This window comes from Catharus ustulatus, chromosome 1 (assembly GCF_009819885.2).
Source record: "Catharus ustulatus isolate bCatUst1 chromosome 1, bCatUst1.pri.v2, whole genome shotgun sequence".
In the NCBI taxonomy this organism is placed as follows: domain Eukaryota; kingdom Metazoa; phylum Chordata; class Aves; order Passeriformes; family Turdidae; genus Catharus; species Catharus ustulatus.
Window position 1 is genome coordinate 22,291,104 of NC_046221.1, and position 22,260 is coordinate 22,313,363.

Below are 22,260 nucleotides of genomic sequence, written 5' to 3' on the forward strand. Positions count from 1 at the left end.
AAAGCTTGATGTTACATACTAGAGTATGAGAGCTTAGTTGTATGACTGTACTCGTTCTTTCTTTGTCCTCTGATTTCTAATATAAAGGAACTGTTAATGGTGTTCAGATTACTGATTGGCTCTTGAAGACCTTTACATTTTGTCAGTGCAGCTTTTAAGAGTCTAAATGAGCAAAGTGGGAGCTTAGCACTACAGGAATGTTTTTATTGTGCCACATATCACAGTATGTTTCAGGTTGGGGGGGACCACAGTGGGTTGTCTGATCCAACCTCCTTGCTCAGGCAGGGTTATCCTAGAGCACACGGCACAGGATTGTGTCCAGATGGTTCTTGAATATCTCCAGCAAGGGACTTCACAACCTCTCTGGACAATCTGTTCCAGTGCTTGGTCTGCACAGTAAAGAAGTTCTTCCTCAGATTCAGGTGGAATTTTCTATGCATCAGTTTCTTCCAGTTGCCTTTTGTCCTATTGTTTGGCACCACTGAGCAGAGCCTTCATAGTATTGTGATTTGAATGGCTGAGAAGCCATAGCCATTCTTTGCATGTCATATATGAGATTTTTTTTCAGTTCAGTGTCTCTTATAAATGTTGGCTAGCTTATCTATGTGGAGTTGTAAATAAGTTTGGGCTGGAGATGAGAGAGCTTGTGTGAGAACATAATCTGATTTTATATTCTCCCCTGACAGCAATATGGAATTAGGTAATTGTGATCTTGAAGGGGTGCTTTTTTGCTTTGTTTTTCTTTTTTGGGGGGAGGGAAAAACTGACAGCCCTTTAGATATACTTCCCAGATAGCACTAAAATTACTGCATTGTCAAAAATGGCACTTTGAAATTCAGTTAGCAAAAGCTGTGACTTACTAGAATCTGTTTATCAATAACAGAGGTAGGAGGAATGAGAAATATGAGCCTTAGGGAATCATGATAGTTTTGTCACTTCTGTGATAATTAAACATGGTTGAAATGCAATAATTTATTTCCAGTACAAAAAAAAAGAATACAGTGTAAATTGAAGTTTTATAAAGCTACAGCCATTTAAGAACATTTTCCAAAAGTTAGGTTCATTTATGTTCCTCAGCTTCCTGCACCTCAGCACCTGTAAGTGTCTGAAAGGAGAAAGACCCTGAAATATTTTTGAGAAAATTACTTTTTACTTAGTAGAATGGTTATATAAGCATTCTGCGTACCTTTTAAATTATGTTAAATGTGGAAAATTCCAAGCTTATCCATAATTCTTCTGTTTCTGCTGCTTCAGTTAGGTTTCCTGTTATTCTCTTGCCATCTCTCTGTATTATTAAAAGTGAATGTTTAAAAATTAGTGCTTATAGCTCCAAAAAATTACAAAGAATGAAGTTTCAGGTTGGTAATATTCAACTGTCACTGTCATTTAACTTTCTTTTAATAAACTTATTGTTGTTGCTCTGTTTTATCAGTTTTTGTCTGAAGGGTGAGGGATTGGATGGAAGCTATCCAGCTGTCATAGATTATACACCATACTTGAAGTTCACCCAAAGGTACCTTTTAGCTTTACTCTGCTTTTTAAAGTTTTATTTCCTTGGCAAAATTTTACTTATTATTTGGCCTCTTATTTTTCATTTCATATGCATAATGTTATTTATCTCTAAGTACAAACCTGTACACTCAGCTACCTCACTCTTTCAGACTGTTGGAATTGTTACATGACTCACGAAATGAGTCATGCTCATTTTGTTTCCTTGATTCAGAATAACAGTTCAGTGGGAAACAAATGCTGCATCTCCTTTGATGATCACCAGACCAAGCTGTTCTTTCTCTTAGGCCTTTTCTATGTAGCCATAAAAATAAAAAGCAGTTATTTTGTAAATAAAAATTATATGTATCCTGATAAATGTAAGATGACTTAGGCAGTATAAGCCATTAGCACATAACAGAAAGTCGTGACTAGACGCTATGTAAACTGACTTTTTAGCTGCATTTTGCTGCTCTGATCAGCCTTATGATTAATAATCAAAAGAATTCTCACTATCTAATAAATCAAGTTGCAATTTGACATCACCAAAAAGCACGGAAATTAATTATGTTTTCTATTGTTAAGTTTACCAAAATGAGATAAGCAGTTAGGAATAGTCTTGAAGATGTACGACTGAACATGAAATATCCTAGTTGCTCTCCTGAAATTTTTACTAGTTTACAGTAATTTCACGAATACAAGCCGCAACGTTTTGACCAAAATTTTGCTCCCACACCAGAAATGCGGCTTATACTCAGGAGCGGCCAATATGTGAATAATTTTCTGACATTTTCAACCCTGGGAGTGCAAACCGAGTCAGTGCAAACTGCAAAGTCGAGCACCTACCAGTAAAACCCTGCATTTACGCGGTTGTTACAAATTGGTTACTCTGTTGCGCGGCGGGTGGAGCTGCTCTGTGCAGGCAGCACAGGGGGTGGGGAAGGCGGGGCAGCTCCCTCCTGCTGGCCCCGTGGCTCGGGGGGAGGCAGGGGCTCTCTCCTGCTGGCCCCGCAGCTCAGGGGGGCTCCGTGCTGCTGGCCCCGCGGCTCGGGGGGCTCCCGTCCCCGCATGCCGCCACCACAGGAGCAGGCAGGCTCCATCCCTGCCTCCCACCGCTGCCGTGGGTGCCAGCGGGCTCTGTGCCCCCCTGCCACCGCGGGGCAGCGCCAGGCTGGGGCGAGCGAACCCAGCGGTGGTGGTGACTGGCCCCGAGCGGCCCCGCCGAGTGGCAGCGCCGAGCTGGGCCACCCAGCCCTGTCAGCAGCCCCAAGCCCTCATGGCCCGAGCCGAGCCAGTAAACCCCGCCCTGCCACGGTTCTGTTACTATTTGGCAACTTTGTTGCACGCGGGTCCTCCCTGCGAACGACAGAGCGGCTTGTACTCAGATGCAGCTTATTTATGGACAAAGAACTAAATGTTTGCCAACACCCAGCGATGCGGCTTATGCTCAGTGCGGCTTGTATTCGTGAAATTGCTGTACATGTTAGTGACAAGTTGTAATTCAGTTTCTATCATGGCAGGATGATGGGGTTATGTAAACCACTGCTGATAAAAACCTAGCAAATTCTGTTAGGGGGAAATGTAGTTGTAAGGGAATATTTTCAAACAGGTACTGGGTTAAATCAGAATCACAGAATTGTTAGGGTTGGAAGGCACTTTTGGAAATCATCCAGTCTAAACCCCTGCCAAGACAGGGTCACCTGTAGCAGGCGACACCTGGGGAAGGAATGTGTCCAGGTGGGTTTTGAACGTCCCCAGAGAGGACTGTGCCAGTGCTTTGCCATCCTCAATGCAAAGAAGTTCTACTTCGTGTTGAGGTGGAGCTTCTTATGTTTTAGTTTATGGCCATTGCTCTTCCTCCTATCACTGGGCCCCACTGAAAAGCGCTTGGCAGCATCCTCTTGACACCTGCCTTTGAGATATTTATATGCATCCCCTCTGTCTTCTCTAGACTAAGATAAATTCTTGTCTTTGAGACAGATGTCTGCATTCTCTAGCATGCATTGATTCTGGAAGATAAGAAGATATTTTAACAATGAGCCTACTTACTATGTAGGTAGATATATTCTGTGAAGTAACAGGCACATGATCTTTGCTATAAACATAGATATACATTCTGGTTTAAGTTTATCTTGCTTTAACATAATTACAACCACTTTTTTGGGTTTCTGCTTTTTTTTTTTAAAGAAACAAAATCTTTTAGATACAACTCTTCGTGAAGAAAAGGTTAAGTCATCACTTTCTTAGATATTATATTGTGATGCATTTACCCTTCGTACTTAGGAAGGTAGCCCACATACAGTTGTCTAAATTGATGAAGATCACAAACAAATTTATGCCCATTTTCTATGTGGCTATAGAAACAAAAGCTTGAAATACAAGTTATATTTAGTAATCCATCATATCCCAATGTTACGATTTTTTTTTGTTTGCAGAGCTTTTTAAGAAATGCAATGGTTCAATTTCAATGAAAATTTGCATTTTTATAAGCACAGCTTTTGACTTGGCTAATAAATATGATTCTTCAGTTCTGACAGTATCAGCAGTGATGAAGAAGAGCTAAGAACACTGGGCAGTAGTGGCAGTGAAGGCAGTACTCCAGAGAACATTGGTCCTCCTTTCATCACAGATGAAAACAGTTGGTACAACAAATGCAAAAGGGTAGAACAGAAGTACCGGCTTGCATTGGAACAGAAGGTAAAAGATTAGTTTTGTGTGGGGGCTATGGAACCAAGCTCATCAACAGCCAACTGGTAACATATCCATCTAAGTAAAGGCAGGAAAATACATTATTAGAGATTGTTTAGCTTCATGTCCTGAATTTTATGATCCTCAGAGTATCCAAGCATCTTTGCTCACTGATTTGAGGGAAAAGAGGCTTGATGAGTTGGGGAAGAGAATAGCAATAATTCAGAGATCAGATTTCACAATCTAATGTAGAACCTTTGGCTTCTTTATCCAGTCTTGGAGTTACAGACACTGTATCTCTAATGTTGTTTGGTTGTGTGCTTGAAGTTCACAGGAATTTTCTCTTCTTTAGAAGTCAGAGATTTCTGTTGTTGTATGTAGCCTGACAGCTGAAGGCTTTTATGATGATAGTGATGTTAAACTTTAACAGTTATTCTTAAACTAAGCAAAAAGGATCAGCAAAGTAATTCATTTAGATGAAAGGCAAAACTATCTTCTCAGTGATACTGGGATGGATTCTTAGAAAACAGGTAGTTTTACAGCTTGATTGAAGCAGAATGGGAAAGGAAAACATGAAAGGATGTGTTAGTGTTGGATTTTAATCTAGGTGGCATATTGAATGTAGCTATAGAAACCAAAGGTAGGTTTTCCATCTACCACCCAACATACCTTAAGTTAAAGGTGAAGTGAAATATATGTCCAAACCTTTCAGTAATTTAGCATTTTCAAAGCAAAGTACTTGTCAGTTTTTCATAACAGCATATTACATCTGCAGTAATTACAATGCACATTAGCTGGTAGATAGAGAGGAGAGCAGACTGTTCGTACACACCAAAGTAGTGCACAGAGAAACAAAGGTGGGAAGAATTTCAGGAAAAAACTGAAATACACCTGGTTACATTTTTAAAAATAATTTCTATTAGTACTTCTAGTATTCTATTTTCCTAGCATGCAAATTTGATTTTTGTGAACCTCTAAATAGAGTAAACCATATGAAGGGCTGCAACCACCCAAAGGTGCTTGGAGGTGTAATTATTTCCCTGAATATGGAATAAGTAAAATCAAAATTGGTTTATTTTAATGCACTTGAAAAAACATAGCTACAGTTTTTCTAAGTTACAGTGAAAGAGTCAGTGTTTCTCTCCCTTCCCTTTCTTCATGGCAATAAGTTGCACCAACGAATGAGTTGCACTCAGTGCAGTTAATCAGAGACAGTTTTTTTGAACAAAGGGGCTTTCTGACATTCTTTGTGTTGGAAAACTGTGTGTTTGTGACAAGAAGACCAAGTTGAAAATAATGTCTTTAGTAACTGATACAGTCGGTCTGTTGGATCCTTCGTTTGCTCTAAAGTCAATAATTTTGCCCAGTGATAAATTCCTTTTGTGCCTCTCAAGTAAGTATGTGTGCTGTAGTCATTAACAGCGCATCACAATGTGACAAGCAATTGGATTGTGGCTGAGATAAAGGTCTCTGAGCCATTTGAGTGGTTGGATAGGGTCAGGTTTTACTTTAGCAAGCAAAATCCTGGCATTGCTTTATTGGATCAGCTACACTCTGCTCGTTTAGATCCTTGATTATCCTACTATCCTATCTTGGGTACTTGACCAAAGGAGATGTAGAGGGAAGAATAAACAAAAGCACATGATGATGCATGACTTTTCTTCTAATGCACTCTTGGCCAATGTATATCAGCTGAGGGGCTGCCTGTAGCTAAAAGGTTTGTCTATGTAGTAACCTGTTATAGCTGTCTCTTCCAAATACTTGTCAAATATCCCCTTGATTCCATGTAAAATTTCACCATCCAAATAATTTCTTTTTTGGCAAAGTATTCTGTGACTCTACCATCTGTTGTGTGAAAAATTACCTCCTATTCTGTCTTTTGAATCTGGCTCCTATGAGCTTGATTTCATGGTGCCTAGCTCTTGCTTTTTAAAAAGTTAGGACCTGTCTCTTCCTTTCAGCTTTGCCCAGGCCACTCTGGGAATTTGATGACTTTGTCTTTTCCAAGTTGTCTCTTGTCCAGATCAGTGAGTCATACTTTACACATTTGTTATTTATGTGGAAGTTATCCCTTCCCTGTTCTGGAATGGCTTAAGCTGTTCACTTTTGAATAGTAAACTACTGAATTATTTGTGTACTGTTTATACTGGAATTTTATATGTTTTTACTGGTGGGATGCGCATCTCCATGTCATTATAGGTAAGAGTTATTTACTGTACATAGGACTATGTTTCTGATACTGGTGCTCCAGATCTAAAATGTTTCTGTAAAATGGTTTGATTTTTTGTTGTTTTGTTTTACAATTTTTTATGGTTTTGAGAGGCAGGAAATTTGTAGTGTTGTAATGCATCATTTAGTACTTTCAAAGTGCTACTTAGAACTCCAAGGAACGTCTTAGGAGTCAAGATAACAGTAATATTTGATGAGGCAGAACTAGGCATACTGAAAAGCTCTCAAGACTACTTGGAATTTGTACTGAGACTAAAAAGTCCCTGTCAAATATAAATATATACGAAATGAATAGAACTATATTTAAGTATAGGATCACAGAATATTTGTGGTCAGATGACACCCTGAAGATTGTCCTGCCCAACTTCCCTGCTCAGGAAAATGTAGACTAGAGCAGGTTTCTTAAGGCCTTTTTCAGTCAGGCTGTGAATATCTTGGGGATACACATTCTCCAGCCTGTCTGGACAACCCATCCCAGTGTTCATTTAATGGGGAAAAAAGGAAAGAAAAGTTTTCCTATTTGCTTGTATTTCAGGTTGTGCCCATTGCCTCTTTTCACTGGCTATCAACTGAGAAGAGTCTGATTCCATCATGCACACACCCTCCCATTAAACACTGATGCACATTGATTCTTTGTCCTTACCCTCTTCTCTTCAGCCCTGACTTGAGCAATCCCAGCTCCTTCTGTTTCCTCTCACATCAGAGGTGCTTCAAACCCCTAACATCTTTGTGGTGATGAATTACATTAGTAGCATTTTTTTACCGGCTAATGTGAATTTGTTTTCATAATAGGAGTTGAGAACAGACACACCCATTCTGTGCCTCTGAAAACTATCTTGTTTTTAATACCTTTTTTAAAATGTGGGCACATATAAAACAAGTGCACATTTTTCCACAGGTGTCAGGGAATGTGCACAATTTTGTGTAGTGTGGACATACTGTATCTTGTTTTAATTTACAATATCTAAGAAATTGTGACATCTGACATGCTGGAACCTTCTTTGTCATTTTAATGTGTGATTCAAAAGTTCAAAGAAACTTTAAAATAATATTGGATATTTTAATCATAGTAATTCTGGATCCCTTTTATTAACTATAAAAATTCACGTTGATATATTCAATCCTTGCCCTTGTGTATTACCTAACATCATGCACCTGTTCAGTTGTAGAATTCTGATCTTTCTCTTGTGCTCGTGACAGTTGTTTTTGAAAGAAGAATTAGTGTTTGATGATGGTGGCTTTCCTGTCTCGTTTTTTCATCCGTTTTTCTACTCCTCTGCAAAAACATAAATAAATATATGATTTTCCTGTTACCTCTTAGGAAATCTCAAACTAATCTAAAGTAAATTTTCTAGTCTGTTTAAAAATAAATAATTTTAAAACCGTACAACAAACCCAAAGTAAAATCATATACATCATAAAATGAAAAATGGGTACATGCATAATTGAAAGTGGTTTTGATAATGTGTACTTTAAAATTTTCTACTAACTTACATTTCCAGGGTTATCTTGAAGAATTGGTACGACTCAGAGAAAACCAGCTATCTGAATCTGTCTCACAGAATAAACTGCTCTTACAAAGAATTGAAGATATGGATCTAGCCCACAAAATGGAAAAGGAGCAGCTGGAATATATCATTGTGGAACTGCAAGACCAGTTGTAAGTTAGCATAATGGAGAAGCATTGCTAGAGCAGTATTACTTAAATTATTTAAATTATGTAACTACACAATATGTAGGATTTCTGATCCTGTGGAAATGAGTCAACTTCTTAAAGAAACTGATGTATGTTAGCTTTTTTAAAATTTTTTCTGACAAGTCTTAGATTTGGCAATGGATCCCTGGAAACTGTAGTAGTGTAAAACAGAATAATTCTGAGATTTAAATATTAAAATTTTTCTAGATCTCAAATAATTTACAGTAAAATTGCTTAAATTTTTTACATTTTTATAAAATGTTCTTTATATTTTATTCCTTCCAGTTTAAAGGCTACCCCTAAAAGTATCAAAAACAGCTATCTTTTCAAGGCAATTTTTTAAAGGTTTGGCAAGACAGGGTAAAAAGTTATTTATTTTCTTTGGCTAGATTTTACTTTATTTGTGATGGCTCAGACACAGTAGGAGTTCATCTGGTAATCCTAAAACTATTCAAACTGGCAAAACATTTCACTGTCATGCTTTCTTCATTTCAAGGCGAAATGCTAAAACAGTAGAAGGCTTATTTTTTATTAATAGTATATGTGATTTCTAGTATGATAAATATTGGAGTATCTTATGATCATTATACAGTTTATCCTCTCAGCCCTGTCCGGGTGAGGAGGTAGTCTCCTTTTGCAGAGGCATCCCCACTTTGGATGGGTCTCTGAGTAGCCTGGTGTAGTGGAAGATGTCCCTGCCCATGGCAGGATGTTGCAATGAGATGATCTTTAAGGTCCCTCCCAATATAAGCCATTCTGTAATTCTGTGTTTGAAGATCCAGGCAGATGGAAGAGTCGCTGTCTGGTGATAGGTTGCCATGAAACTGCCATAGGGTGCACCTGCAGCTATTGAATGTTTTGTTCATAACAAATATAGAACAAGTTACTTTGCCTTAAATCTGGATTAATTTGTAAATGGCTGAGCCCTGAAGTATCACAGCAGGCATCTGAGATCTTTGAAACAATCCATGGCAAAAAATATATGAATACACCATCCAAAAAACCAGAAGTAAAGTACAGTAATTTCACGCATATAAGCTGCACCCTTTTGACTATAATTTTGGTCCCAACCCGAAAGTGCAGCTTATACTCTGGAGCGTCCAATATATGGACAAAGTTCTGAAATTTGCCAACCCGGAAGTGCGAGCTGCAGGCCGAGCCGAGCTCACGAATTGAGCACCTGCCAGTAAAACCCGCGATCGCGCAATTGTTACAAATTGTTTACTCTGTTGCGCGGCGGGGGAAGGTGGGCTCCTGCCGACACCGCGGGGGAAAGCCTGGGCTCCCGCTGGCACCGTGGGGGAAAGTGGGGGCTCCCGCCGGCACCGCAGGGGGAGCTGAGCTTACAAATTTAGCACCTGCCAGTGAAACCCACGATAGCGTGATTGTTACAAATTGGTTACTTTGTTGTGCGAGCATCCTCACTGCGAACGAAAGTGTGGTTTATACGCCGGTGACACCCGGAAGTGCGGCTTATATTCCGGTGTGCCTTATACTTGTGGAATTACTGTACTTCAAGCTTGTAAGCAAAGCTTTTTTTTTTTCTGCTACTCTCTCTCATGATAGATAATTTTATTGCCGATGCTTGAAATGGATTTTATGAGAATGTTCAGGAATACAGAATTGGCATTTTATTTAGGCCAAATGCAGAGTTGAGTAAGAAGAAAAGATAGTTTTCCAGGTTTCTTCTTTTTTCCCTAGGATTGACTATAAGTGTTTGAGAGATACCTGTTCTTGACTTCTCTGAACTTACCGATATGCCTAATGATTCATGTTATACTGCTTTGGCATCCCTAGTTATTTGGGGAAGATGGAGGAAGGTGTGAACTCATTCAAACCTATTCTGATACTGGAAATTTTGAATGTTCCTACCTGCTGTTAAATTTTAGCTCAGATATATGCAGTCAGACTGCTCTGAAGATGTGTCTTTCAGGTTTGATTTTGTTTGATGGCTTTATTATGTAAAGGCTCAAATTGTGGAATAACTTCTGTTGTATCTTGACAGAGTTCTTGTATATCTGTTTGTGAGACACTGCAGTCAGGAGTCTGAACTACACTAGATATTTGGAGCAGTGTAATTTTACATTTTATTGCTGTGAGTGTAGCCTGCCTGTCAGGTGAGGGAGGGGATGAAAGATTCCTAGCAGGTTTCTAATGGTTAACATCAGTCAAAATTAACTTATTTTAATCATATTTGGTATTTGTGTTGGGGTTTTTTATTCCAGCCAAAGGTGACCTGACTGCCAAATGCATTGTATCAGTAATGTGTCTGTAATGAGGTATGAATTTTGGCCAATGGCTTTTTATGGTCCAGCCATTTTAGAATAATGTTAAAGTAATATCAGAACTTAGTGTTTTGTTCCCCTACTGTTACTACCATTTTGAGACACTGAATGTATGCTGTAATCTGAGTCCTTCATCAGCAGATAAGAGCAAGTTTGGGACTATAATTCTGCCCAAGGCATACTGCATTGCTGTTTGTAAAACACTTGGAGATTTGGTTTAGGATTGTTTGCTGTGTGATTGAATCTACTATAAATAAACATTCTATACTTTCTTTTTAACGATGCTCTTCTGTTCTACTGGCTGCTATTCTTAAGGTAGCAAGTTCTATGAGTTCAAACTTTTGTTGAGTAAGGTTTTGTTGAGACTTCCTAAAAGGTATTTCACAGGCATGCAAAGCAAAATGTTTTATGTATCTTGTCAGTGGACTTGACAGAATCCAAGTCTGTATCTATTTCTGCCTTCCCCCATCAAAAAAAAAAGAAATGTAAACTAAAGAATAGAGATCTGACCTTTTTTTTGACAGTTTAGGCTGTTGCTGACTTGGAAAGCAGTTAACCCAGGATCAGCAGATCAACAAGGCCTTGAGGTTAAAAATTAGCTATCTTACAGAAAAACTTCTCTGTGTTCACATTTACTAAGGGGGTTTGCTGCAAATCATGAAATAATGTGAGGATAGGAGGTCAGAAAAATTGGGGAGGAATTTTTCTTTTATCACAGCTATGCTTCATGTTCTACAGTTTTCAGTATTCTTAACTTTGTCTCACACTCTTGGATATTCAAGCTACAATGAACAACATAGTTTCCACTTTTGTTAAAAGCCATTTTACAGATCTCATGAATACCAATATCTGGAAATGGTCAAGCTGAAAATTTATCATTTATTCACAGAGGAATAACTCTTTCGTGTGTCTCTCAGCTTAATTGAATTTCTTAGCAATATGCCCACCCATCTTAGGATTGAACCTCTTATTTTGTTGGCAGATGTCTGATCGCAAATCAAGTTGGAAAAGTGAATATGTGATAGACAACCTGATTATCAGTTCACCACATTTAAGCTAATGCACAGCTCATCAGGGAGGAAGTTCAGACTGGACACTGGAAAATATCTTTTTACCCAGAGGGAGGTCAAACACTGGCTTCCTGGAGAGGTGGTCAATGCCCCCAGTCTGGCAGTGTTCAGGAGGCATTTTGGTTGTGTGGATTCTAATAATGATGAGCCACTCAGGGCCTTCATTTGTTTCTTCAGATGTCATCACTGTGATGTGTTTTTTCCTAGGACTTGGTGTAGCTGAACACTACAGAATGGTGCTTTTGGCTCCACTCTTCCCTAAGAATAGTGTATTTTTTCAGTGAGGGTGAGGCAGTTCTAAAGGCCTTAAAGCACATAAAATTAACAGTTCTTAAGTGCTTGAAAATAACAGCTCACAGGAGGACAGCCAGGAGAAGCCTGTTGTCCATGGCACGTCTAGATGAAGAAAATAGTTCCAATTCTGTAACATTCAAATTACAGAATTGCAATTTGATGGGAGAGGGATCCCAAATGATCAAGGAATTTCATCCTGGAATATTCAAAATGTACAGAGGCAGACATTCCTTCCTCCTCTGTGTTTCTGCAAAGAGATGTTGAATGTCTTTTGAAGAACAGAGACATTTGATCATACACCCCATCAGTAAAAAAATTCTGACCACCCCCACAATGCAGGTATAATTATTTATAAATTATATAAATATACTATAGTGTTAATATATTATTTACATTCTTAAACATACAAAAATAGAAATTGAAGAGTGTATGATGAAGATGAAATAAACGTTACATTTAAAAAGATTTATTAGCAGTACAAAAAGGGTTTTTTTCCAGTACCCCAAAGGATTTTCTTCTGCATCTCAGTTTGAGATCGCTGCCTTGAAGGAATAGTTAGCTCAATCAAAGATGTGATTGGGCAAAATCTGGAACTATTGGTCCACAATATCCTTGCATTAAAACTCTTTAGCTCAGCTAAACAGGCTTTTTCCCCCCCTTAGAGTGATTCTCAGTCCTTCTTTTGACTAATACACTACCTGTGTTACGACAAACTCTGCTTTTGTTTCTTTAAAGTTCAGATTCTGCATCTGAAATTGATATTTATATATGTTAAATATTGATGTATGGTTACAAGAGAGATTCCATCAATTTCCTTATTGGCTCGTTTCCTGCATATTGACTCACTGATGTTATAAAAATTGATCTCACTGATGTTATAAAAGTTGATCTCTTTAACATAGAACATCTTTTTAAACAATGTGAAAGGAAAAAGGAAAACATTGTGTGCAAAGCAGAAAAACTCACAAAATGTTTTGAAAGTTTTTAATTCTGCTTTGATTTTTGCTGAAATGAAAATGATTTGTGTAATGTTTACCACCACAGGTTTCCTCCTAAAGAATTTCTTCAGGTTTTCAGGTTGATGTGCCTGGTGTAAGATGGTAAAGTCCCTTTGTTCCAAATGCTCTAACTTTTTTTTATCAATTTGTCACATTTATGTGAAATTTACTTTGTAAATTCAATGACTATGCTGTATTCTATACCACTGTGTTTTTTATCTCCCTCTACTGTTTCTTCCTAGATGCCCGTCTTGATATGGTGTTTTGTGGAGGGAAGAAAAGCTAGGGGTGGGGGGGAAAGTCAGTCTTCCATGTTTGGAATTCTGTTACTGGTTAAGGCCCAGATAGGCATCAAATTAAATTGTAGGGACACTCACATCTTACATTGAATTAAGCTTGACTGTGTAACTAAGACTTTTTTTTCATATGTTGTCAAATCTTAAAGATAGATTTAATTTCTCTGGCTGTTCCTTCAGAATTAGCCTTTTCAAGGTCCAAACTGTGCTTTTAGTCCATTTATAATGCCTTAATATAGCTTAACATTTTATTATATTAATAATACTCAATATTTTAATATCCAGCAATACCACATTTTCTATCTGAATAATACAGACAGGAAATGACAGTGTACCTGCAACTCTGAGAAGCTGGGTTTTTTTCAGAGATACTCTTCAATTGTAGTCAATGTGCTGTCCATACCTTCATAGCTGAGGTGTGCACAGCCTGTCACGCTTCTCTCTTTTCCAGCCATTGACTGCTGGAGTATTCTGTCCACACTTTTTTCTCTGTGTTAGCTCTGCATGGAGCTCAGGGTAATACTCCTTGCCTTTCAGAAAGGTCCATCAACTCATTCTCAGCAGCACCTGAACACAGCATGCTAATTCTGAGCAGCAAGCAGAGTAAATTCAGATGTGTTTAACTCCAGGCAAAATTTGCTTCTCTGTTTCAAACACACCATGTCCTACCAGGTCTATTATGGACTATGTAAAGGAAGATACACTATATTTTTTGTAGCAAAGATGATTTCTTTTCAATTAATGGTCATGCCCCATTTGGTTAAGAAACTTGCTTATAAAAATAGTATCTCTGCTTGTCCTCACTTTGTCAAGATGCTGTTTGTAAGTGCTCTGGAGTCTGCAGCATGCTGCCACAATACTCTGCCTGTGAGCAGGCAGGGTAGGGTCAGAGAGGAAGGCACAAAGCTGTAGAGAGGATGTAGGCTTAGCTGTGCTGGCAGGGACAAAGCAGAGGAAAGCTTCTCCAAGGAAACGGAAGCAGGAGGGTCTGAGCAAAGGCTTTGAAACTTAGCTTTGTGTCTCCTTGTCAGTAAAACTTTAATGTGGGTTGCCTGGCTTTGTAATCCTAGTTCAAAACCTAAATCTTCTGGAGAAATAGGAAAGCTGGATCAATTTTTTTTTAGCCCTCTTGCCTTCCTTTCAAATAGTCCTCTTTTAAGACTTTTTCTTTTTTTCATAGAAACTGAATTCCTCAACTGCTTAACTACAGTAAATCCAATTTGTTGCAGCTGCTTTATTTCCTCACTGAAAGGAAGTTGAAGATTAAAATTTAATCTTTGATCCTGGCAAGTTTCTTTCCTAGAATGTGAAAACTGAGAATGCTAATCCTTTCCTTTTAAAGATTTAATGGATCCTGCTATCAAACCCTAATTCACATTAGCCATGCTTTTATTTGTAATGGTTCCTGTCTGTCCTTTGCTTCTCTCTCAAGTTTGAGCAGCAGTTTGAAATCCTTAGTATTGCAGTCTGATTGATTTTCTGGTCCTTCTTTTTTCGACTTGTCTGTGTGTGGTTTTTTTGCTTGTTTAGTTTTATTTTGGTTTTTTTTAATAGCATAGAAAAATAGTACATATTCTGAGAGATGTTAAAACCTTTGTTTAGGCAGTGTTTTGAATTTTGTTTTTGTGTAATCTTTTCAAGTTTGCTGCAATATTGTAATCCCATTCTGTTTTGCAAGGGTGGGAGTTGACAGCAAGAAGTTTTTTTTAGTGAGATGGAAACCAAAGAAGGCATGGGTGTTTCCTTTTTTGCAAATATAACTAGGAAAAGTTCAGCTGGGCGTAGGACATAGACGGAGAGACTCCTGCAATTCAGAGAGGAGCATACAGGGCAAGGTACAGAACTATGCACAATTAAACAATTTGCAATCAAGCTTCCAACACGATTATTCTATTCTTAGAATCCATGTGGGTTTATTGCACAAGTGGAAGCCAAAAGTTTCTGAGTTGATAACAGCCTGAAGGAAAGGGCTTACTCTACAAGATGCAGTAGATAAGGAGGCATTTATTTTTTAAACCCTCATATTTTAATATCTTATTCCAAACTGTTAAAAAGGGGGATTAAAAGGTTTACTTTAAAATAAACCTTAACATTCTAAAAAAAGTTTAAAGCTTTTGAAGCTATTGGTGTCTTCAAGGATGTGTTGGAATATTTACAGCAAAATGTTTTCTGACTCCTTTGTAAGGAGTCTGCCTTCTGCTCCATTCTCCCCTGCTCTCTCCTTGGTGGATTAGAGTCCCATAGGGACTTTTTTCCACCATTTTGCATACTTAATGACATTAGCATGGCAGTGTATCCCCTTCAGGGAGTCTAATGTGTAATACTAAAACCTGGTTTTACAGTGGCATCTTTTCTCTCTTCTCCCATAGATTCACTTCTATGGATAAAGGCAGTGCATAAAGGTACCAAGCAAGAAAGCTTTAAATAAGTTACTTTTACATTAGCACCTTGTGCATTCCAAATTCCAGAATATTTGTCCAATGTAGAATTTAAAAATTGGGAACAGGGAAAAAGAAGGCCTTTGAAAATAATGATAACGATAAATATTGAACCTCTGAAGGCCTCAGTACAATGCAGTTGCATATGATGTGCATTAATGGTAGGAAAGCATATTGTGTAGATTATGAGTTCCTTCCTCTGTTAATATACCTGAACTGTGGCAGAAAAAGAATACTTGCTTGGGCATAGCAATACATCAATCAGTGTCCTCCTCTTCTAATTCCACAAAGAGAATTCTCTCGTGTCTGGAACCTCAGGTGAACCTGAGGCTTTGTTTTCAGAAAAAAGTTTGAGTAACTTGATGCTGCAAATGGAAGGATTCAAAAACAACAGGTTAAAATTATGTTAAGTCAATCATGGTGCACAATCATTAACTGCTGGATTGCAATCACAGAGCTTGAATTTGATCTCTTTGTACTTTTTCTGTTTAGATAATAACCTTGCATTGTCATTTGCTTCTGAGAGTCATAGGGTTTTGTGCTTCATTTTTTAACCTTCAGACTAATCAACTGTACATTTGCTTCTGTATTCCAGAAGATACTGATGGGAAAAGCAAGTATTTCATATTGCTTATGCATAAAAGAGAAAAGTTGAGCAGAACTTAAATTTTGCTAATATATTTAATGCAAGTTACATGAAGTTCAATACCAAACTAAATGGGCTTTAAATGACAAGTAATAAAAAAGCCTCATTTTTTTAAGGGTGGAAGAACAGTGCCAAGTAAGACTGGGGAGGAGAGGCTAGTTCTGTATTTGCAGACATTACTTTATCATTGATATACTGAAGGAGTATCTCTACGATTCGTCAGATAAAATAAATTGATATTTAAATTATCCTGAATTTTGGATTTATTTTACTAGATTTAAATAGATCAGGAATGAAGGTTCATCCAGTAAAAAAATATTAGCAAATTCTTTTTATATTTTCACAACAAAATTGCAAGTTTCTCTATAATATAAATAGTTTGTTCAAAAGAAAGGTGAGTTACAGATCAGATTGCAAAAATATTGGAAGTATTTTAAATTATGGATGGTATTTGTAAATTTAGGTTACAACTTGTTTTTCCAGTTTTAACTTTGTGCCTTGTGTTTCTTCAATATTTTGGTAAAATAAAGCACAGTCCAAATGAGTTCCGGAAAGGCTTTAGATGGATAGAGTGAAATGTCTGAAGTTGTAACCAAGAAAATACAATCAGTGTGCTCCCTGATTCCTGAGCAAGAAGCTTTTTAAGCTGCTGCCCTGTTTTGGCTAGCAAGTGTTTTAGATACAGACAAGTGTTTTTTCTGTTGGTCATATTTCTGTTCTTATGCAACCACTTAACACTGTAATTTTCCATCATTTTGTCATCCAAATTATAACTCAAATTATATTGGCAAAGATTTTATTTGCCACCATTTACCCCTTTCCATGTCTCCATTTCTAGTGTTACTCTCTGATTGTGGATTTTTGTTTGGGGTTTTTTTTCACCCCTTTGCCCTTGGATCAAACCTTTGCCCTCCTCTTTTTTTAGTCTGCAGTTTCTAAGATTTTGAAGATCTGCCTTACCTTTGTATAGTTTGGCAGCTCTGTTAATTCGTATTAACTGACAAGAAGGACTTACATTACTCAAGGCTTGCTGCTAATATTTTAATTTTTTGCTTGTAATTAAAACTATGGCCTTCTGAAAGAGTTTATATATGCTGGTTTTGGCATATACTTGCTTATGTATGTAGAAGATTAATCTTCCAATTACCCTGGTGGATATCTCCTGAAACTCTTGCTGTCTTAATACAATAATGGAATTTTAAAGAAAAAGTGGTCATTCAGTCAACCCAAAGTAACTTAACCAGTTTGTGGTTGTTTCTCCTGTTTTTACTGAATTCAAAGGAATCAAGTTAAAGTGATAAAAAAGTTATTGAGAATACCAGTTTTGCTGATCCGTTAAAAAAATCTTGATTTCTTTTTTTTCCACACCATTGTAGAAATGTTTTTTTTAAAAAGGAATTCAGCTATAAACAGATTTGTTGTTATTACATCACTGACATAAGGGAAAAAGAATCCTCAAATGACAAACTGAGTTTGAGAGGATATTTATGGAAGGCAAATTAGACAATCTCTCCAAAAAAAGCTTGTTTGCTAAGCATCCTCCATTTCCCAGCAGAGGTGATCTGATAGTTGAAGAACTGACTTTCAATCTGCTCTTTATGTTTTCAGTAGTTTGGTTGCTGATCAAATTCAGTATTCTTGTTTTCTGTCAAGACCTACTGTCTAGGAAAACTGGTTGTGTTGTGCCTGTTACCCTCCTCCAGAGAATCAGGCCTGGTTATTTGTCCAGGGACATGAAGAGTGTCAGTCACATGCTGCAGTGCTGTTTTAGTGAGCATATGCAAAGTTAACATATTATGGTATGTTTTGATCTATTCTGGATGTCTGTGTTCAGAAACAAAATCTCCACTGCAGCTAGACTAGAACTCGGTAGTCCAGCTGCTGGGTTTTGCTGACAGTGTAAACTTCCTCATTATCCAAAGGTCAAAAAAATCGAAGGCTGTATAAAATTGATAACTAATTTCATTAGATCTTTCTAAGAAACAACAAAGGAGGATTAAAAAATGCTGAAGAAGTTCAAGAGTATATGTTCTGTGCCACGAGTTGTGTCATTGCTGTGACACACAAAGATCTGTTGGTCAGTCAAAATAAGAAAATGTACTGCAGTAGGACATACCTGCTTTTTTTTTTTCACTGCAGCAACTGCCTTTAGAAAGTCTTCTGGCATCTGACTCCTTTGGTATCTAGTTTAAGGAGCAGTGTGTCAGTATACAGGGCACAAATCTGAGACTGATGGTGTATTGCAGCATCAAAATGTGCTGGTAAGTAACTCATTTTCATACCTGCTGATCTAATTTCTCAAAGTCCAATGACATACCAGTCCAGACAGCTCACTGCTGCAGTACTGAGAGCTTAGAAGTTCCCTTTTTATTTGGAGTTGCTTTTCTAGATTTTAGTTATATTCATGTATGCTATCAATTTGAGTTTGCGTTCCATATCCTATCCTAAATAAAGGTTTTTAAAGCTTGTTCTTATGCAAATGTTTTTATTTTTTTTTTAAGCTTTTATTTTCACTTTTACTTTTCACTACTCAGGTAGTTCTTGAAGTGGAACACTCATCTGATGTAATTCCCTTTCTTAGGGAATTAATCTGTTTGGTTTATTTCCTGTCTTCATCTGCTGGTAGGAGGGCAAATTGCCAACTGGACTGGCATTTTCTGGATTTGGAGAAATTAAACTTGCAGGTAAGAAATTACCGGTTTTTCATAGGTGTAATTGGAAATAGAACTTACTTTTGTTTTATTGAACAAAAAAGCCTATGTAGATGGAACTTTTGGAATAGGCTTCCAATGAATCTGCATTTGATCCAAGGGAAATTGGAAATCCAGTATAACTGAAATGAGACCAGAAATTTTACGTGGTTATGCGGGAAAGATTTTTCTGTATTAGCTTGGGCTAAACATGAGATTAAATTTTATTTACTTATTTTTAAATTCCCAGAGGTAATACAGTTACAGTATAGTAAGGGACCAGTTATAATTTCTCACATATTTTCTGTTGTGTGAGCAGGAACTCAACATACAGGTTGTCTTTTGTCCCTCTCTCTCACTATTAAGTCAGGTCACAGTTTCAAGATGCAGAAGTCTTACATGTGTTAATTCAAAGCGGTAATCTTTTAATCTCTTGAGAGGCAACTGAGCTGCCAAAAGTAGTGCTAGTGCAAACAGAAGTGTTGTGGGTTTATCTTAGTAATTAAATTTTAAAAACATAAACACCAAAAAAAAAAAAAAAAAAAAAAAGCTCAGTAGAAAATTATTTAAAATAGCTATTTTTGATGCTTCATTTACACAGTGGACCCTAACATGATTGTGCCAGAACTGAAAGGCAGCAGGGATGGAAATGGGCAGTAATTTGTCAATTGCATCTTATTTTTTTGTGTGTACCTTACAAAAATATATTCTGCATGTGATTAATACTCTCAAAATAACAAATGATTAATTAAACATCTCAAAATAATAAAAGTTGAGTAAATCTGCAAATAAATATTCTGGAGAGTACCTGACAAACAGGGGGAGTGAACAGTAAAGAGAAGGATGTTTATTGGAACACTTCACTAATCTTACATTTCCTTGCTTCTTAAATACATAATTAAAGAACTGAAAGTCAAGAGCACACAGGGATATTTCTGGCAATAGCTGGATAAACCTGATGAATGCTCTGGCTGCTTTTGTTATTCTTGAATGAACGTAAGTAAATTTACAGGCTTGGAGGGAGCATGTGTATCTGCAGACACTTATTTCCACCCTGGGAGCATGTTAGTATTGATTAGTTATTGACTCATCAGTAATCTTTTGTAATGGGCAGGAATTCTTTAGCAGGATTTTTTTACTTAACAGGTTTTGTTATTGAAGAGGAGCCTAGTTTTAATAGTAATTCTTCTATAGAGAACAAAAAATAGAAATGGAAGGCAAATATGTGTTAGTTTTTAATGATGTACTTTAGTGCTAAGATGTTCTCATCTCTTTGCTGATTGTTTTGCCAAAGAAATTATTACTTGCAGTAGTATCTAAAATTTGTGTGGAGTTTTTCTTTTTTTCAGATATTAAAAAAATCCCACAATTCAAGTGCCATAAATGTTATCCTGGGACAACATGGCAAGACTGTATATTATACTAACCTTATATAGATATGCATTATGGAAAAATCTATGCTGTGAAGTAGTACAAAGGGTCATTTTAAAATAAATGCCCTGATTTCAGCTGGGATGGAGTTAATTTTCTTCCTAGTAGATGGTACAGTGGTGTTTTTTGGATTCAGTTTGAGATTAATGTTGGTAATAGACTGATGTTTTGGTTGTTGAGTGTTCTTTCTCTGCCTATCTCTTCACTATTTCTTTATTTTATAATGTTTGCAGAACTTGAGATTCTGTATGATGTTATCTTACAAAAGTGTTGTTTGGGCTGAGGACTGCTAAGGGGACTTTCTGTTTAAGGGTCTGTTTACTTTCTGCAGATTATAAAACAGCTACTGCTACTTTTTTGCTGATGTGATTGTAAAGAGATGGAAATAATTGTAGACACAGAGGATACCAGTTAGTTGGACGAGAGAGGGGAAGCTCACAGGCTCTCAGACAATCAAGAATTTTTTCATACCTAGATTAGAGAATGTACCATAAATGGGTTTAACCCCCTGCGCTCATCATAAGGTCTTACATAATCTTCCTACACTGCACAAATCCTTCTTCACTCTGCAGTCCCAGTGTGTTAGTCCAGGATACCCTGTTCAGCCATATCTCACACACTGCCTTTCATTCAAAAGGCGACCATACAATCTCTTACTAGGATGCACTGTATTCTCCATGTACCAACCACCTCCCTGAGATTATTACTTTTAGCCACTTATTTTATCTTCTTTTCCAGAGTGAAGAAAAGGCATTAACAGCTTGGTGTATGTGTTTGTTTTCACTCAGGATTAATTGTATTTCCTTGTTTTTTAACTTCTTCCTTTAGTGAATACTATTTTCTCTCTTACTTACCCTCTTTTCTTTTTGGAGTGTCCTTGCTTTTACTCCTATATTAAATGACTTAGCATACTGTCTACAGACTTTATCTTGCATCATTCTTCAATCTTCATAGCTGCAAAGCAAATAGAACCATATTTTATTGAACTGTATTTAAAAATGGAACTCATACTCATTGCGGTCCTGGTGTGAGGAAAAGTCCTGCCTCAAACCCTGCAGCACCTCTGCACAGAGTTGGCCAGCCTGGTTACAGTGTTTGCATTCTGGGGAACAAGACCACTAGTGTAGAAATTCAATGTGCCTGAATTAGATATCAGATTATTAGATTAAATTAGTTATTCTCCTTTGAGAGCTCTTAACCTCTAGAAAGCATTTCTCTTGTCTGAACAAGAGCCGGACAGCACTAGTCTTGCACAGCTTTTTTGTCACATTGAGTTTTGAAATTTGTATTTGCATTTTTCATTAAAACTTGACCATATTTTCTTCCTTTTTAACTTGTTCCTGTAGTAAATGTTTTTGTATCCACCTCTTTTCCTGTTTTTGAATATTTGTAGCAGGGCCATCTTTCCTCATGGTGATTAAGAGTGTGAGGATTCTGTATGCTGTGTTGACATGGTGCTTAGGCACATGGTTTAGTGGTGGACTTGGCAGTGATGGGCTTATGGTTGGACTCGATCCTAAAAGTCTTTTCCAACCTAAATGGTTCTGTGTTTCTGGGCTGACTCTTCAAATAAGTTTCGTTAAACAAAAGCAGTGTCAGTTTTTGCATTTCGAGATAATTGCTGTCTGCAGGCAATGCCTTTATAATAATGGCTCTCTGCTGTAGTGGAGTCTTATGATACTTGCAAACTGTCTGCAAAAGAGCAAAGAGCTAAATAATCTATAAAGCTGATAAAATTGGTGGTTACTAATAGCACCTGGTGTAAATATTTTGTCTATGCTACTATTTTTTTATATATTTGATATTGTTCTGGGACTGATTTTATAATTTCGAATCTATTTTTGCATATTTTTAAAGATTCAAAATAAAAGTTTTAAGATGAGAATATTTGATGCCTAGTTTTCTTCCTGAGCATGGTGGAGTGCTTTAAGAAATTATTAACTGAAACTATCTTTAAATGTTATGTTAAAATTTCTGGAGAAACTTGGTGAATCTTTGCTTCAGAATTTCT

At 37.2% G+C, this 22,260-nt stretch overlaps 1 protein-coding gene across 1 annotated transcript in view; it reads left to right on the forward strand.

The window, feature by feature from the left end:
- Positions 1-22,260, forward strand: part of RUNDC3B (RUN domain containing 3B) — a 56,705-nt gene that overhangs the window by 27,023 nt on the left and 7,422 nt on the right. The window contains exons 6-8 of the mRNA XM_033051639.2: positions 1,433-1,513; positions 4,017-4,185; positions 7,908-8,065. Coding sequence (XP_032907530.1) covers positions 1,433-1,513; positions 4,017-4,185; positions 7,908-8,065 — 408 coding nt within the window. The remainder of the gene's footprint in view (positions 1-1,432; positions 1,514-4,016; positions 4,186-7,907; positions 8,066-22,260) is intronic.